The sequence below is a fragment of the Nymphaea colorata genome, chromosome 12 (assembly GCF_008831285.2).
Source record: "Nymphaea colorata isolate Beijing-Zhang1983 chromosome 12, ASM883128v2, whole genome shotgun sequence".
NCBI classification, from domain to species: domain Eukaryota; kingdom Viridiplantae; phylum Streptophyta; class Magnoliopsida; order Nymphaeales; family Nymphaeaceae; genus Nymphaea; species Nymphaea colorata.
In genome coordinates, this window is record NC_045149.1 from 4,013,518 (window position 1) to 4,033,001 (window position 19,484).

The 19,484-nt window shown below is 38.2% G+C and overlaps 1 protein-coding gene across 1 annotated transcript; it reads right to left on the bottom strand.

The window, feature by feature from the left end:
• Positions 1-217: 217 nt before the first annotated feature.
• LOC116265839 (inorganic phosphate transporter 1-4-like) lies at positions 218-1,843 on the bottom strand. Its single transcript, XM_031646789.1, has one exon. It carries the CDS (start codon positions 1,841-1,843, stop codon positions 218-220), a length of 1,626 nt encoding a protein of 541 aa, XP_031502649.1.
• Between the last annotated feature and the right edge of the window lie 17,641 nt (positions 1,844-19,484).

A 19,484-nucleotide genomic window follows, 5' to 3' on the forward strand; every position in this document is an offset into this window, starting at 1 on the left:
GTGTGATCATACAAGTATCGGATATCGTGAAGCGAGCAATAAAGCAAAAAAAAGGACAGAAAGAGGACTTGGGTGGCAGATTACTCGGACGGAGTTGATCCACAGTACGTAGAACGTCCGCCCGGCGACCGACTCTCTTGCGGCAGACCGAACTTTTGTCTCAAAAGGCCTTAGAATTGATTAACCCATTGAAAGAATGGAAGGGGAGAGATGTCAACTAAAGGGGCTCTGTCTGTACAGGTTCGCTGCCAGTATAGCCAGACTCGGGGTCGCAGTCCTGCTGCCCGGCCGGTTCGGCCTCACCCGTTATCTCCTCCAGCGACTTTCCCTTTGACTCCGGCAACAAGAACGTGAAGAGGAAGCCCAACGCGTTACTGACGCCTAGCACAATGAGCGCATTTCTGACCCCAATTCCGGGACGGTACCCTGGGTCAACAAGGCCGGGGTCCTTGCTCTGGGCTGCGTACAGGAACCCAAAGGCCCCGATCATGGCGCCGGCTTTGCCCGCCGCGGCCGAGATACCGTGGCACGTCGACCTGAGTCTCGCCGGAAAGATTTCCGCCGGAATAACGAAGGTGGTGGTGTTGGGGCCGAAGTTGGCGAAGAAGAAGGTGAAGGCATACATGACGACGAAGCTAATACGGTGGGTGGGTTGGTGCCAATTGTAGTAAGGTATTGCGAGGGCGAACATGAAGCCGGTCATGAAGAGGAAGCCCATCAGTTGGATGGTGAAGCGGCCGATGATGTCGATGAAAGCAATGGCGAACCAGTATCCGGGGACGGTGGAGCAAAGGGTAATGAGGGTCTGGGCGCGGGCGATCCGGTAAACCTCTTCGACGGCGTTCATGGTTTTATCCGGCGGAATCCATCCGATATCAGAGAAAATGTCCTTCTGGAATAGGTTCTGACTGTAGAAGGCGACGTCGAGGAAGAACCAAGTGGAAGTGGTGCCGAGCAGGTGCAGGCCGTGGCGCTTGGCGAACTCGCGGGTGAAGAGGCCGTAGTTGAGGGATCTCTCCACGGCCATGACGTCAAGCTTGTCCTGCTCGTTCTCGAACTCCACGTGCAGCACCCTCGACATGTCCATCGCAGCCTGCTTCGCGTCCCTTGCCACGAGCGCCGTGTACCTGGCCGTCTCCGGCATCTGCATTCGCCAGTAGTAGGTCAGTGCTGCCGGCGCTGCGCCGAACATCAGTATGATCCTCCACACGTAGTCAGCCTGGGGTACCGTCGAGGCCACGGGGTTGACCACGTAGGCTGGCGCCCAGTACTGGTTCCTGAAAGCAGCAGAGACGATGATGGCGACGATCCCGCTAGCGAGGATGCCAAGCCCTTGCATGGCGAAGACGGCGGCAATGAATGCCCCCCTGGTCTTTTTGTTCGCGTATTCGGACATGATGGTGGCGGAGAGTGGGTAGTCGCCGCCGATGCCGAACCCCAGCCAGAACCGAAAGAAGCAGAGCACCGCCATCACGCCCTTGGGGGTCTTTCCAAAGGACAGGCCCGAGGCCATGGAGCAGACAAACATGAGCATGAGGGTGAGACCGTAGACCTTCTTCCTTCCCATCTTGTCGCCGAGCCAACCGAAGAACAGCTGGCCGGCGAACGTACCTGAGAGGGCCACCCCATTCACCGCCGCGGAGACGTTGGGAGGGAGCACTCCCGGGCGGTCTGGGTTGGCGTCGTAGTAATAGATGCGGCCTAAGAGCTTGGTGACGATGGAGATGGAGAAGAGGTCGTAGGCGTCGGTAAAGAAGCCCATACCAGCTATGATGATGGCTGTGAAGTGGTACCACTGCGTCTTGGCCACATCCAGGGCATTCAATACCTGCAGCTGCACCATCGCTATGCTGTAGAGAACCACAGAGAGAGAGAGAGAGATGGCAGCCGATTGGGGAACAGTGCTTTTATAGCAGGAGATAGGAGATCTAGTAAAGTTGCTGGCATCGGAGAGGACCGGACGTTGAACATCAAAGCAATTACTTTTAAAGTTGCAGAATTTTGTTTGATCATATATTGAAAAGAAGGTGAGGATTTCAATATAAGACTTTTAAATTTGGTAAATTGTAATTTGTGGCCCCACTTGTGGCCATGCATGATTTATTAATATATAGGAAATATCACTTGGGAATAACAAGCAGAATTTCAAGTGTTAAACATATTGTAAAACATTGATGCTAGTTTCAACCTTAAGATACTTACCGTTATTTCCTAATTCCGTGTCTAATTACACTAATATTTAATAATATAGATTATATCTGTAAGGTCAAATCAACACAAAAGTTGACCATTTGAGAAAAATAAAGTTTTTGTTACGTGAGTATAAACGTGCTTAATGACCATCCTATTCTTATATATATATATATATATATATGCCAAGAGAAGGCCTAATAAAAGACTTTTTAATTAAGTCATTTTGAACAAGAAAATTATTTATATAATAAGAGCGAGTTCCAAAAATATGACTCGAAGTTCTTACGTGCTGGAACTGTGTAGAACCAGAGGCGAGATAGATGTTTCAAAAGCAAGATAAGTTTATGCCAATTCATTTGGACCCTGCAAGTCAATTGTTTTCCTATTTGAAGATCAGAGGGAGAGAGAGGTGTAGGTGGTCCAAACAGTAGAAGACAGTGATATTAGTTGAAGGAAGTGGCAATGCAGCTGCCCCTCCATTGTCTTAGTGGCTAACAAAGGAAGAGCTGAAAAAGGCAGAAACATTGGAAGCATAATTCATTTCAGAAATGAGACAATTTGTTCGTTATCGCCAGTCACATCTGCAAGGTCTTGGTCTCTACGAAACTGACCGAACGTTCTCTTTGGTGCCCTGCAGAGTCATGCTATTGTTACGTAATCCACACACATTTTTGCTTCTTCTTTTATTTTCCTTCCAATATTTCTATAACATTTTCTTTTAGATTCACCATATATTTTTTGCTTCTTCTTTTATTTTCCTTCCAATATTTCTATAACATTTTCTTTTAGATTCACCATATATTTTTTGCTTCTTCTTTTATTTTCCTTCCAATATTTCTATAACATTTTTTTTAGATTCTCCATATATTTTTGGCTTATTAGAAGCTACAACCAATCTTGTTTTTGTGGAGCAGAGTGAGGTTAACTTTTGTACATTGAGGAATTGTGTATGTTGTCCCTCTCGTTAATTTTTTTGTACTTTTATTTCTTTATTCTTTTTAATAAAAGGTTTGGGGGGGCCTTTTCTCCCCAGCGTGTTAGCATCGGAATGTTTTTTTTTTTAAGAAAAACACTTATAAAAGGTTTGTTGTGCACTAAAGAAAAAGAAGAATCACCACCACAACATTCTACAAATTAACAGGATGATAAAAGCAACAGAAAAACACTTAAACTAGGCGTCTTCCCCTTCGTTCAATATTAAGCCCTCCATTCTTATATATAAAAGCCCCTAAAGGAGCTAAGCAGCAGTGATGAATCCACTACTAATAAGGCGGTCACAAGAAAAGGAAGCCCTTCTTTTATGGACATAAGCAATTCCATAATTTGACGACCTTCTTTCCCTTCTTATTGAATAAGCATAAACTCGATGCCTTCTGATGAAATAAGCTTAATAACTGTTGCATATGTTAAATGAGTTTATAACTGAGTCCATAATTCTTAATTTCTTGGCAAATTAACTAAGGTTAGGCATAAGTCCGTCATGCTATTCCAATTAGTCGATACTCACCTGATTGTTGATCCTTTAAACTGCTTCAACTCGATGCCGCCTGCCCAATTTGTATTCGAAATTAGTCAGGCTTGTCCTTTTGAAACGGTGCAGTGTTATATAAGTATAGGCTCCTCTTTCATGCAATAATCGCATGCATGGTCAGCTAGCTAGCTTGTGCAGCAACACATGACTTTAGAATAGTGGCAGAACCAGAAAAATCGGTTGGAGGGATGCTGGTTTTAAAATACTCATATTTGGTAGGGCACTTATTTATATATATAAAGATAAATATCTAAAAGATGCTTATTTAAAAATAAAGAAATTTTAAGAGACCGGTATAGGCACTTGTCTACACTAGCCACCACATACTCTGCCACTGTCTTAAAATCATGGCTAGTTCAATCTAACACTTCAATTATGCTGATTTTAAAAAAAAAAAAAAAAAAAAAAGAATTTTGTATTTTCTAAAATTTTTGCCAAGGCTGCCAAACTATATATTTTTTCCGAACTTTTAAAGAGGTCACATAATCTCTCCATTGACCTTGATGCGGTTGGAGCTTCTGCCGACATGGATGACATATCTTGGAATTGTACGTGGAATTTTGTCCAAATATATATAACTAATAATCAATTGTTGAGCTCTCCGCCACCTACATTTACTGATCGAGATCGAGGCTGTACATGTCATTGGAAATAGATTATTGTTTAAGGCGATATAAACGGAGTACTTTAAAAGGCAGGACGAAAGATTCTTTGAAGATGCCATAATAGTTGCTAGGAATGTGGGAGGCATTGGCGTATCGGGACAAGTGCTTCGACTTAGGGAGATCGAGAGGATGCGAACTTCCAAAACTAATCGCGTGAACGACGAGGTACCCCATCAAAACTTCCCTCAACCTAAAGGAGTTGACTTGCATTGAAAGACGAGCCTACCAGCTGGCCATTGTAATTACCATGGGAATAAGGGACCAAGTTGCAAAAGAAAAAGAACAAAACAAGTACGCGTGAAGAAAAAGAACAAAACAAGTACGCGTTGCATAGAAATACGAAAAAAGCTTTAGGTTTTCATTTTGCAGTGATTAAATCGCACCACACTGATGTGTTGTACGTACACCGTTCATTTGATAGGGATCGGTGCTTGCTGTACAACGTTTTGTAGTTTTTTTCAAATGCTAGTGACAGACAAGAAAAAACATGTTCTTTCATGATTATTAAAAGTAAACGACTTACATCCAAAATGCAAAAATTGTGGTGCAAATTCCTACAAATTATTGAGCTCAAAGGGATGAATTTTAACTGAAATTACTGGACAGAGCAGATGTTTTTGTTCATCAAACCTTACGGAGGTGATGTACACATTTTCTAGTATTTCAGATGCTCATGAAGACCCATCACTTGGTAGAAAGCTGAAGCTCCACCTAATTCATTGCCATCAGTTTGCTTGTGAGGCTTTAACTCCATTGCACTTTAACTTGTATATTAACGACTTTCTTTTGCAGTACACCTTGACACTCAAAATGAAAATTAACTACCAACCATCCCCACCCCAAACTACCATGCTAAATACATTGTCTACTATTGATAACACAACTTCCTAATGGTATAACCGTGACATTGAGAAGCACATTTACATATCCTAAGATGCTCGCATAGAACCATCCGCTCACACTATCAACATAGCTTTTGATATAAGCCATCATTTTATGTCCTACCAATGTGATACAGAGTACTTGATTACAGAAATCAGGTTGAATGGCTATCTAATGTCTGTCTGCAATAGTACAACTTCTAGCCATGGCTTTATAATATGGGCACAAGCAATCGTCAAGAGTTTGGAAAGGATAAGGAAAGTCTCAAAACAATGAGTACGGTGGTTCCTATCAAAGGCAAGACTAAATGAAAGGAGTGAAGATCGTGACAAACAAGGGGATGATAAAGCAATAAGGTCGATAATAATTCTCCTTGATGAGGCAACACTAAAACAAAAAGGGAACACTATCTCAACGTCAGACGATCAGGATCACAAAAAGAAAGTTGGGCAAATGAAGAAGTGGAGTTCAAGTCACTTCATCGAACACAAAAATGTTCTTGATAATTGCCGATGGCCCTAACGATTGGGAAAGTACGGCTGGAGCCCTGCAATTGCGGCGGCTCCTAAACCGTTGGTAAAACTTCTATTGCCAATTTCTTTCCTGATGATCCATCGGGAATTTGGAACGACATTTTGGAATGAAGCATTGGGTTCACAAAGGTCGGAAGCAATGGGAAATAACTTGATCCACAACTGTCCCAACAATTGGATTTAGGGGATCTCCCAACGGTTCAAGCCCATGGAAATTAGGCATTTTCCTCATGGTTCAATCCGTTGTGAACTATGGTTTTTTCCAAACGGTTAAAAACGTCAGGAATTTTGTGATGTTCCTGTCTCTTAAAGCCGTCAATTTGTGTTCTTGACGGGTACAATCATTGGGATTACATTGCATAGCCCAATACCATGAAACAGTAAGAGTGTGTGTGTGTGTGTGTATATAGGGAGAGAGAGAGAGAGAGAGCATATCAAGACGAGAAAATGTTAACTTCAATCATATTAAAATTACGTATCATTTTGTACATGGGAGAATGGTCTCCAAGAAGATGTAGAAGTACACACTTGTACATTTTTTTTTTGTAGTAATACACATTATTGCATCATAATTTGTAAAGAATTTCATTTATCATGCCTTCATATGTCATTTCTGGTATTAGCTATCATCTGATATCCACTAATTGTATTGGACAAATTTGTCCAGCGTCCGGTGAGAACCTGTTGAGGGTTAGACCCTCATCCTTTATCCAAAAAAAAAATAATATATTGACAGTAAAATTTTCCAGGCTATAAGAGGCTATAAGCTTTACCAAAACTGCACCCAGCCATTCTATCCAAACCTACCCTCTTTAAACTCCATCTCATTGGTAGACAAAAGAAGCATGCCGCAAACTTCAATAGCAGGGTCTCTCTTCTAAACAAACTTACTCTGCAGCATTGCAGTTTGATGTTCAAAAACCTATCTGGAGCCAGAATTGACCCTTGAATCACTCTCAACCCAATTTTTCTACAGCACATTGGAATTCTGCCCAAACGCTTGTTTAGGACCCAATTTTCAGAAAACAAGTGTCCATCTGAAGCCCAACAGCTTAGCCCATATTTGCATTCACCTATTTTTGCTTTAACCAATCCAAAAAATCTACTGACTCCCTCACTGGATCATGAAACAATATGGACGGTGTCAATGTTGTCGTTATGTAAGCATCCCAAATTTTTTACAAAATTTTTGTTATCTTATTTTCAAAATTATTTTCTGGACCACTGTCCTAGATTTCGAGGCATTTTGCATGAATTGGCTTTGCAATGTGCCATTTTTGCTGAATAGTGGAAGGCCCAACTCCAGATCCAAACATCTAGGAACAAATCTAGGCATCCAACCATGATCCTATAGGGACCAAAGTTCAAAGCTCTAGAATCAAAGTTAGGGAAAATCCTAAAACTTTGGGTCGTAGATTGAATGTAGGTACTAAAATCAAAATTTCAAGAACTAAACTAGGACCCAAGACCATGTGTTAATTTCAATCCTTAGATCCAAATATAGGTTCATTTTCTATGAAATCTATATCCAAAAATCTATGCCCAACGAAGGACTCTAGATCTGAGGCTAGATCTATATTCAAGCTCTAGATTCCAAAATTGGACTTGATCCAAGTCCTTGCTCAAGAACCATACTCAAGAACCAGATCCTGAACCCAAGTTTGAATTCAAATAAGAAATCCAATTCAAACTCCAAAAACTAATGTTTACCTAGAGAGTAGACCCATTATTGGAGATGTGATCCAGAATAGTAAAACTATGATCTCTTTAATCCAAAACTCAAAACCGATCCATGGTTTGAAATATCACATCAAGTTTAAATTATCCAAAAATCAGATTCTCTAGAATCAAATGCAAGGCAGGAATCATGTGTGAATACAGGGCCCAAAATATAATCATGTATCAAAGTCATTATGGACCCAAGATGGGAAATTGAAGTTCAAACCTAGAATCAAGACAGATTTGGAAGCCAAAAGTTCCAATAAACATTTAAAAACCAAAGGTATATATATATATATATATATATATATTACTAAAATTGAAACAAATAAACAAATCATTTGCAAGATTCATAGAAAATTTAATAAAAAACTTGATCAATGGATGCACGCATGCAAAATGGCAATGACCCATGATCATTGAAAATTTTCAGTCATGATAAAATTTCCAACCTATTTCAAGTACTCTCTCAACCACTCCAACATCTCCCCCTCTCATTGGAGGACCTTGGAAGTCCTCCTTGGAGTCCAACCACCTGCGGATCAGACATTCTCCTTCTCTACCTGAAGACTTGGTAGGGTCTTGGAACAACAAACTATCACATCTAGCATTAGGGAGGTCATAGACCAGCAATATCATCTAGGAGCTTATAACTTAGCTTTCGTAGTTCAATCTCAATCCGGAGCAAGGTAAGTGCAATTAATCGCTTTCCCTTGATGAATCTTTTTTCAAGTATATTTTAAAATACTTTCCCTACCATCTACATGCACGTGGAATGCACGAATTCTTGAATTTTTAGTTGAAAACATACCACAAGTGCCAGGGTTCAGGAGGGATAGGATATTCTTTTTCTTCAAGGATATTATTTCTCCTCAAATGATGAGGTTGGGACTTGCCTAACCCTACGGGAAGCCACTGGGTATGTATACATTAAAATGAATTAATGCATTCAGACCAGCACTACCTGATTTCCTTAGATAACCAAAAAAAAAAAAAGAAATCAATTTCAAAGCTACCCCAACAACCTCAAGCTGGCCTACATTTCTAAAAGTTTCCTCTTTGTGAGAATCATACAGTGAGAAGTTGCAAGCCACCCTCAACTAGGATGTTGTCCCAAGCAGGCTTTGATATTGAAGGTGTTTTATGCCAAACATGACCCGTGATGTGCCCTTAAATGATTTGTGTTTTATCATGTAGGAACTCATGATCGCCATTATCATACTAGAAAATCAATTATATGATATGTGTTGTGAATGCTAAATTTTTATGCATATATATGTATTTACTACAAGTAGCCGTGAACAGAGTGGCTTCACCTTATTAATATGTGATAATCAATCAGGACAGGGCTTAAAACCAATAAGAGCGTCTTTCAAAAATAATTTCATCACCTTTCTTTAGTTGTTTATTGTCCATTTTAACTAATATCAACAAAGGTAGCTGGTCAGAACCTTAGAACTGGAGCTTGCTGAGATTTTTCACGATAAGCCTCTTAAGGATTTGGTTCAAGTCGGCAAGACCATGACTTTGATAGGTTATAGTTTCATTGTTTCAAAAACTATCGGAAATCAAGGATTTTCATTATACAGTAAAATCTTCCGAAAACCATGAGCATATGAATTTCTCTAAAACCTATCCTAAGTGACAACTTGCAAAGCTAAAGATTTTTTGGATTTTTGAAATTTGTCTAAATCATTCATGAGTCTTTTACTCAATTTGGCAAATCAAAGAGTTTACGAGGCCATAAATTTGCTCCTTTTCACCAAAATCAAGAATTTACAAAACCAACAAAAAAATGAAAATTTCAATAAAATTCATTCAAACCAAATAGTTGTGAAATCTGGAAGATTAGAGTTTTCATGAAAACTTGATCAGAACCTTGAGTTCGTGATTTCCACCAAGCTCATTCAAAACAAGCAATTTGCAAAGCTAAGCATTTTTAAAGTTTTCACCAAAGCTCATCCTAGACAAGAGTTTGCAAAGTTGAGAACTTGAAAGTTTCATGAATATGGCAAATCAAGAACTTTCAGAAGACAGACTTGCAAGTTTCCACACTAATCATCTTCAAAATCAAGCATTCAAAGAATTCATGAAAATGCAAATCTTGAAATCATGTGTCTCAAGGATCTCCCAACCAAAGAACTTTGCATACAAAGACCAAGAAACTAGAGTTTTCTAAGAACAAAATTTTGAAATATTTACTTCAAACCAACGATTGATCCCTATAAAGCAATCGACCCTTGAATGCCCAATATCAAGTGGTCATCTAAGGGACAGCCCACAACCTCTCTATCTTAATCATGATCATGGTATACGTTTGGATGAATCTTATATGGAGAGGAGAGAAGCATGAATGGTAACATAGAGGAATTGTATCCATGCCTATACAAGCACCTACGTGATTGCAGTTGTAGTATACCAAAGCCTTGAGCCCCCCTTGGCTTCCGACAAGTACACCAAACCCACAGTTTTAAGTGATTTCAAAGAAATATACATATATATGTATATATAAAGTTAATTTTCCAAATCCGTTTTTCCAACATCCAACTCAAGTATTCCTATCCAACTTAATTTTTGAAATCAAATCAAGTTTTGAATTTCCAAAATTTAAAGCTATGACAAAATTCTCTAAGATTCAAGATCCAAATTGAATTTCAAGAACCAAATCTAGCTTCCAAAGTCCAAAATTCATGACTTGACTATTCAAAGCAATTCTTAGTTCTTGGACCCGTCACCCCTGATTAAGGCATTGGGAACACAGGTAGACCTCACACAGACGGGCAGGTTCCTTTTTTTAGGCACAAACACCGATAAAAATATATAATATTAAAAATGCTTTTCGTAATACTAATATTTTGGATGCAAACATTTGGCCATCGTGATAAGACCTGTCATTGCTGGACTAAATTTCTTCTCAAATTAGACAAATCATCTTAAATTCCAACATCAAATCCATAAAACTATGATGTCCTTGCCCCTAATCGACAAATCATCCATATTATTTTTTGTCCTTGTTGCTGCATCTAGGGCTAATTGAAGGAAATGATTCATGCTCACTTAGACCTAGGTTCAAGATACAACTTTCCTCAATTTAGGAGTTGGTTGCAAACTATTCATGTTATTTCTCTCTATTTTAGTCACCATCTTATGCCCTATTGCATTATAGCCATCAGTTTTTATGTGATTGCTCATGATTTCTAAAACAATCCCTACCTATGCAAGTCCTAGTCATCATGTTGCTAGGCTTGGTTTTGAAGATTAGTTTGAGGACAAGCCTCACAACTGGCCATCTTTGGTTGAAGAAAGCCCCTAATTAATGTCAAGGATTGAAGTCTTTGGTATATAGGTGGGTGTCCGAGGGGAAATGACAAGCCCCAAATCTTAGTTACCCATAGACGAGTCTATGCCCATACTTTAACTTTGGTTTCAATATGTTGGCATACCTTGAATTGGAAAATAAAGGCTTCAAAAACTAATGTTCGTGTTTGGGGCCCTAAAGCCCATTTTTCAAGATTTCATATGTATGCATAAATTAATTATGCTGTGCTGGATCTGCATTTCTAATGTGGTGGATGGTGCGTTACCTTGCTCTAGTCACTTATGTCAAACCATTCACCATTACCTCAGTTCTCCAAACGTTAGTTGAGTCAGTCCCCTATCAAATCATTTGTTAACAAATTGTCTTCCTTTGATTAGATGGATGTTTTTAAATATGGAGTCACCTTTCCTTACAACCACATCCTCTTTGGTCTATGTCAAAGCCAATTTAGATTCCATGCCATTAAAACTGGTCTCCTACTTCTAGAGTGGTATATCTCTTGGTACCCCATCTTCAAGTTGTATGTCGCCGGACTACTTACAAGATTGTGGATTAGAAGAAGCTGCAACTCTAGCGATGGAGATTGTAGACAGAAACCTTATTCATGCTCTACCCAAAAGGTGGAATCCCAGGAGAAGCAGTTTTTTTTTTTTTTTTCGTTTCCATGGGGAGAAATGACCCTTAGACGATGGATTTTCAACAATCATGAATTTGCTTGAGCCAGAAGGAGATCCAAACGAACACTTTGAAAAACAATTTCTAGTCAACACATTGGTAGTTAACATTCCAGAAATGTTACATCAAATCACAGCTAAGAGAAGTTGGTCCTTAGTTGAACGACAAAGTTAGAAAATACATCAACCTAGTAGAGATTTGCAAGAAATGCTACCGTAAGATATAAGCTAGCCATGACGTTGAGAATTGTGGGAACAATCTCCTTTTCTAAAGGCACATCCCTCTTGGATAACCGAGTTGCCTACCTCTGCTGAAAGTGTGGACACATCAAGCTCAAATGTTTGTCATTGCCAATGCCAGCTCTAGCCTCCCTTTACAAAGGACTCTCAAGTTTCACTATAGGTGACGATGATTCAGTCGAAGGATGCACTTGCACACTTCAAGCATAGTTTCATAGGCATGTTGGATTTTTGGCGAGCTCTTTTAGAAATGCTGATAGCAGACTAGTCAAGATAGAACAATACCATCACAAAATAGAGGAGATCAAGTATGAATCTATAATTTAGGTTTTCTTCAATCAAAAAGACTCCTGTCCAATATATACTTATCAATTTGACATAGGGTGTAAACTGTTCAGACCATACTTTGCAAATAGCTTACCACCCAGAATGGTGCATCAGACAGCTTTCACAGCATCTGAAAATGATCTCCAAGCATCCATCTAGAGGAATAATTATAGAGTGTGACTTGGACACCTCTAAGTAGTCCGCAACATGCATTACTGCCATATATGACTAGGGTACCCTCATCCATACAAGTCTATTTCTTGGTGCAACTATAACCCATGAGTATTCGAAATGGTGGGTGAATATTTGTCTACCTTCCTTGAGCCTTTAGAATGTAACCAACACTAGTAATGTCAAACTAGAAACTAAATCTTGTCTTCTTATGCTTTAACTAAATCTAGTAATTTCTTGCATTTTCTAATGTTGGACCCTTGTGATAACATTTTTTTTTCCTTCTCTGTTTTTTTTCCTTATTCTTTCGCAATGTGAACATTTGAGCCACAAATATGGTTCAAACAGGAGTGCAGAAGGTTGAACAATGTTAAATATCTTAGATGGTCGGCTAGAGTCTTTCTGAAATATTAGGAAGTTGGAGTGGGTGTCTTTTAAATTTATCTTATTCTATTTTGGACTGAAAGTGTAATTCCTGTTACCACCAATCCTAATCTCTTTTAACTCTAAGATTAGGGTAACTCTAATGATATGAATGTTCTCTCTCTCTCTCCATCTGGTTGTAACATGGTATCAGACCCGAGGGTTCCTTAATTCCAGCAACCAAGTAAGTTCCCTCATAACTTTTTTTTTTGGCGACTCCTTTCCTTATGTCTCTACTTGTCCTCCTTTCATCGCCTCACTCTTCTTGTCTTATTCCTTTTAATCCACCAGAAGAGAGGTAGTAAGAGAATGGGAACCGATCGTGCTGCGATCAGCCTATGTGGAACGCATGATCAGATTCTCAAGTGGATCATGTGGAGTAGAGTTGATCTGCCAATCGTAGGTATGAAACCTGTTCGTGGACGTTGTTTTGATTAGTTTTTCGTGGAACAACCTATCTCGCATGTTGTAGAGGAGTATAACAGTCATCAGGTATCCAATTGATAGTCGTATATGGACCAATTGAAGTTGGGAGTAAGAGCAGTCATCAACGGCAACAATATTCATTGGTTGTCTTCTCTGTTTCCCCTATGCAGAACTGGTCAGGTCACATGATTGATTTACAAATTTTTTCTTTGTTGTCTAATCTGTGATATTCTTATGATTTTTGTGGTCAATAGAGGTACATTTCATTGTTGTGGTTGGCGGCTACATCTTATACACACATATATTGTCCGATTATTTATTGTTGAAAAATTTGTTATAGTTGATGGTAGTAAATCCGAAGGTTCTAATGAATATAAGATGGTTGGAAACTCATCCTCATATGAAACTATTATCAAGCAAACTGGTTCAAATATGAAATATGGTCTAGGGTATTCATGATGTCGTGGTTAGTCATAGGAAGAAATATGTTCTTGAAGAAAATGAACCTACTGAGAAAAAAGATGCTATGTGGGGTGAAGACAATAACATTATTATGTCATGGATTATGAACAACATGGAGTCTCATATAACTCCAACAATTGCATATTACACTAAGGCCAAAGATATCTGGTCTTTCTTGGGAAAGACATATTCTCATGTTGCTAATGTTGCTAATGTTATTGATTTGCCCATCACCCACCTTGCCAGCACTTCTATTCATCACACTTTGAATCCGGTATGGTGGCAAAAATTTTGTTTGAGTTATCTTCAGAGTACTCTATGGAAAATGCACAAATTCTCATAGGCAATGATCTTCCCAACTTAGCAGATACATATATTAGGCTGACTCGTCTTGTAGTCACTATCTCTCAACCTACGAATGACACACTTGCCTCTGCACTTGTGATATCAAGAGGATGTGACCATAGTTCTTATGTGGAGTTAGGAGACATGGTATAGGCCGTGGTGTAGGTCACGACAAATTTCAATGCACCTATTGTGGCAAATTAGGTCATTTAGAGGACCGTTGTTGGGACAATTTCTGTTCTGTTAGTGCACCAGGGTGTGGTGTAGGTATAACCACTTCAGGCAAAGGGTCTTCCTCATCCCAAGTAGCTTCCTCATAGGCTATAGCATCTATGGTTGAGTCTCCTACTTGTTCTTTTATACCTACATCATATTCTCTTAATTTAAATAAAGATGAATATGATCTTGTCCTCGCCCAAAAATCTCCTCTACATCTGCCATCACTACTGTAACGGACTGAGTTTTCTCTGTTGGTGCTGCTATCAATGAAACAGGTATGATGTGGACCACTGACTCAGGAGCTTTCAAACACTGTTGTAATCAGCCACAAATTTTTTCGTCATTAATCAAGTTTTCTATACCACAGCATGTCAGACTAGCTCTGATGGCAAGCTGTTTCCTTTTTGGGCAGTGGTGATATCTATCTCCAACATTTGGGCACCATTGCACATGTGCTATATGCTCCACGTTTTTCTGTTAATCTGTTATTTGTTAAGCAACTAGCTAGTGACTTACAGTGTAGAGCCATTTTTTATCTTGGTTTATGTTCTTTTTAGGACTTACAAATTGGGAAGATGATTGGTGGTGGCTATGAACGTTAGAGACTCTATTTCCTTTCTGTCCCAGTAGATGTTGCTATTTCCTTTCTGTCCCAATAGATGTTGCTGCCTCTTCCTTCACATTGAGGGCCTCTCCTTTGTAGTGGCATCATCCATCTGTGTCCAAACTTCATCGCATGTTTCTATATATTTCTGCGTCAGAGTCTTTCTTATGTGATGCGTGCCAATTAGACAAATATATATGGAGCAGCTTTCCGTCGAGTCAGAGTTCATCTAGTGAAAGTCCTTTTGATCTCCTTCATGTAGATGTTTGGGGTGTTAGTAGGGTTTCTTTTTGTTCACATTTCTGGTATTATCTTGTTTTGGTTGATGATAATGCTAGAGTCAGTTGGGTATTTTTGTTATAGGAGAGATCTAAAGTTATTTGTATTCTTCATAAATTTGTCAAGAAAATAAAAACTCAGGTTAGTTTCATTGTAAAAAATATTCGCATTGATAAAGCTCTCGAATTCAAATCTTTGGCCCTACTTCAATTTTATGTGAGTCATGGAATTCAAGCACAATATACTTGTCCCTACATATTGCAACAAAATGGTGTTGCTGAACTCAAACATCAGGACATTCTAAATGTGACCTACACTCTCATGTCGTATACTCATATGCTTGCCTATTTTTTGGGTGATGCTATTCTTACCGCATGATACCTCACTAATAGATTGCCCTCGTCTGCCATCCAAGAACGCACTTTCATTCAAATACTATATTCCGATAAACTATTATTTCATATATCTCCAAAAGTATTTGAATGCACTTGTTTTGTACATATTTTAGGCCCAAACATAAATAAACTCGCTGCCCAAGCAATAAAATGTGTTTTCATTGAATATTCTGCCAATCAAAAGAGATATCGGTGCTTTGATCTCCATACCAAGAAAGAGATTATCAGTGTTGATGTTACATTCTTTGAATCTCATCCTTACTTCTCCTCCCTAGATTATGTCTAAGATACTAGCTTCTATTACTCTTATTCCTCTATTATCACTTGAGTCCATTCCTTCCCCACCTATGTCATGTGAACATTTTCTTGATCCTCCATTAGTCTACTCTCGCCGTTGTCCCTCTCCAAACCATCCACCAGCGTCTTCTCAAGGGGTAAGTTCTAATGAAAAGATTGACTCAGACATAAATGATTACTACTCTGCTTATGATCTTCATATTGCTATGCGCAAGGGCAAGCGACAATGTACTATACATCTAATTTCTAACTCTATTTCTACGATACCAGTTTGGTGCAGTTTGATTGGGCTATGTCTCATCACATTATCCCTTATTCTCATCACCAGGCCTTATTAGATTTACGGTAAAGGCAAGCCATGCAGGAAGAAATAGATGCTCTTATTTTTAGGGAGACATGGGACTTTGTTGATCCATCGGTGAATTGCGATGTTGTTGGCTCCAAATGGGTGTTCACCATCAAGTATTATTCTAATGGTTTAGTATAACAGTTCAAAGCTCGTCTTGTAGCTAAAGGCTATACACAAACGTATGGAGTTGACTTCTTTGAGACTTTTTCACCCGTGGCATGGTTAGGCACTATTTGCCTAGATATACCCCTTGTTGTCCACCAGGATTGGCCTTTATTTCAATCTGATCTCTCTAAAACTGTCTATATGCAACATTCACTTGGTTTGGAGCAACAAAGGGAGTGTTCCAAGGTATGCAATATGTTCATTTATTATTGAAATTTCAACATTATATCTATTAAAGTAGCCATATACTTGGTATGAGCAGTTTTGTAAACTTCCTACTATCAAACGAGTTGGTTTGGGCTGTTATATTGATGCTAAAGATGGTTGTTAGTTGCGTAATTATTGGATAAATGTATTCTTGAAGTTTGATAGCGTTTGTGACAGCATTCAGTGTTGAAATTAGCTGGTTTCTATCTTCCTAATTATTCATTTGCAAGGGTGATCTGTTCTTACAAGCATATATCCTTTTTATGAGTTCTTTTACAAGATTGAAACATGGTTTGTTAGTGAAAACAATCATAACAAAGTAATATCAAAGCACTAGGTTTGTTGTTCATTCTTATTGAAAGATGGAATCGACTCTCACTAAGATGATCTTTTTAAATAGAAACAATTGGACTATATGGAAAACAAAAATGAAGGATTTGCTATATTGTAAAGATTTGTATGCATCCATTGAGAACAAAAAGCCAATGAATATGACATATGATAAATGGAAGCTATTATACATGAAAACCATTGGTTCCATCAAAGAATGGTTAGATGATGGTGCCTTTCATTTGGTATCTATAGGGATGAGCATGAAGTCATTATGGCAGAAGTGACATGATCTTTACAAGAGGAAAACAACTGAAAACAAAACATTCTTGATCAGGCAATTGGTACTCAAACTTAAATAGGGGAGTCCTATGTCAAAGCATTTGAATGAAGTGCAAAGCATAATTAATCAGTTATCAGCCAGAAAATGATGTTGGATAATGAGCCACAGGTACTCTTATTACTCAGTTCTCTTCCATTGGAAGACTTTAGTTGTTTCTTTGAGCAACTCCGCTCTAGATGGTGTGCTAATGATGAAGCATGTAACCAACAATATTTTAAATGAAGAGACAAGTAACAAGTCTCTTGATAGTACATGCTCACAAGTGCTAGTGATGAGAGACATGGGCTAACAAAATAACCACAATAAATGGCATGGCATATAAAAAACCAGGTCCAAATCAAGGCCTATGATGATAGGTAAATGCTTTTATTATGGTATTACAGCTCACAAAAAGATTGATTACAGGAAATAAAAAAAAAGAAAAAGAACAGAAAAAAAAAGTAAAGAGAGTGAGAAACCAATAAAATACACTGCAGTTGCTTTAGATGATAAGGTAATATTACTTGTATCTGAGAAAAATGATTGTCTTACAATTGATGTTAGATACTGAAGCATCTTATCATGCCTCACCATATAGAGATTTGTTCTCATCTTACAAAGCAGGTGATCTTGGAGTAGTTCATATGGGCAATATTGACACTTTAAAGATTATTGGAGTAAGAGATGTTTGTATTCAGATGAGCACATGATGCAAATTGACTTTGAGAGATGTGAGACGTGTTTGAGATCTTAGAATGAATCTGATTTCTACCAAAAAACTAAGTGAAGATGGATATGGTACTTCTTTTAGTCAGGTTGGTTGACAATTAACAAAAAGGGCATTAATGTTGGCTAGGGGTAGCAGATTTAGCTCTTTATATGGTATGCAGTTACTGGTGGTACTTCGTTAGATTTATAGCATAAGAGGTTAGATCATATGAGTTAAAGAGGAATCAATTTGCTTGCTAAGAAGAATTCGTTACCAAAGGCAGATGGTTCACAGTTATCTCTTTGTGATCATTGCTTCGTTTATAAGTTGCATATAATCTCCATTCAGAGAAAATACTCTTTAAAAACAAAATATGTATTAGATTTAGTTTATTCAGATATGTATGGACCTATAAATGTGACTTCTAAAAGTGGAGCGTCTTATTTTGTCACATTTATTGATGATGCATCTACGAAGGTATGGGTCTTTACAATGAAAAATAAAAGTGAAGTAATATCTTAATGACTTTTCATGCAACGATTGAGCATGAGATAGGTAAGAAGATATGCACAGATAATGATGGTGAGTACATATCTTCTTTTCCATGAGAATATTGTTTTAAGTATGGTATTAGACATAAAAAGATAGTTCCCTATACTCTACAACATAATGAAGTGCAGAAAAGATGAACATAACTATAGTTGAAAGAATTATAAGTTTACTATTTAGCTTTAAGTTGCCTAAATTTATTTGATAGACAAATCTCCTTCAGTGCCTCTAGATGTTGATATTCTACAAAAAGTTTGTTATGATAAAAGGGTAAAGTATGACCACCTTAAAGTCTTTGGTTGCAATGTTTTTATGCATGTACTTAAAAGACATCGAACCAAAGTAGATGGTAAAGTTATTCCTCTAATATTTCATGGTTATACAGATGATGAATTTGGTTACAGGATATGAGGTCCAAAGAATGACGAAATCTATAGGAGTTGTGATGTTGTCTTCAGAGAGGATCAGACGATTGAAGATACAATAAGAGTCAAACAATTAGGTATGAATGCTAGTGATATTCATAGGCCAACTTGTGCAAGGAACTTTCATCTGAGCATGGTAAGAGTGATGAAAATGTAGAGAAAGAAGAAATAGAGGTAGAGAAGTAGTATATATATAACGGTCCTATAGAGACTCAAACTTATTATGAGTATAAGTTGGAAGGGGAGCTTTCTCCTCATTCAGATCCACTTGAAGAGTAATTTGGGAGAGGTAAAATAACACATATTTCATCTACTAGATATTCTGCTAATGAATATATTATGTTTACGGGTAGTAGAGAGCTATAATCATATGAAGAGGTGCTCGATGATGTGCATAGAGAAGAATGGATTCAAGATATACAAGAAGTAATGAATTCTTAACATAAGAATCACACTTTTGATTTGCTAGAACTACCAGAAGGTAAGAAAGGATTGCAAAACAAGTGGATGTATAAGCTTAAAAATGAAAATCAAGGCAAGCTGAGATACAAATCTTGGTTAGCGGTAAAAGGTTGCAAGTAGGAAAGTAGTCTTGATTTTGATGAATTTTTTCTCCTATGGTTAAAATGTCATCTATTAACATAATACTTGGTTTTGGTGATATATCTAGACTTGGAGTTGGAGCGATTAGATGTAAAAACTACTTTTTTTTTTATGAAGATCT

Coding starts and splice junctions, on each gene's coding strand:
- LOC116265839 (XM_031646789.1), bottom strand. CDS start 1,843: ATGGTGCAGCTGCAGGTATTGAATGCCCTGGATGTGGCCAAGACGCAG.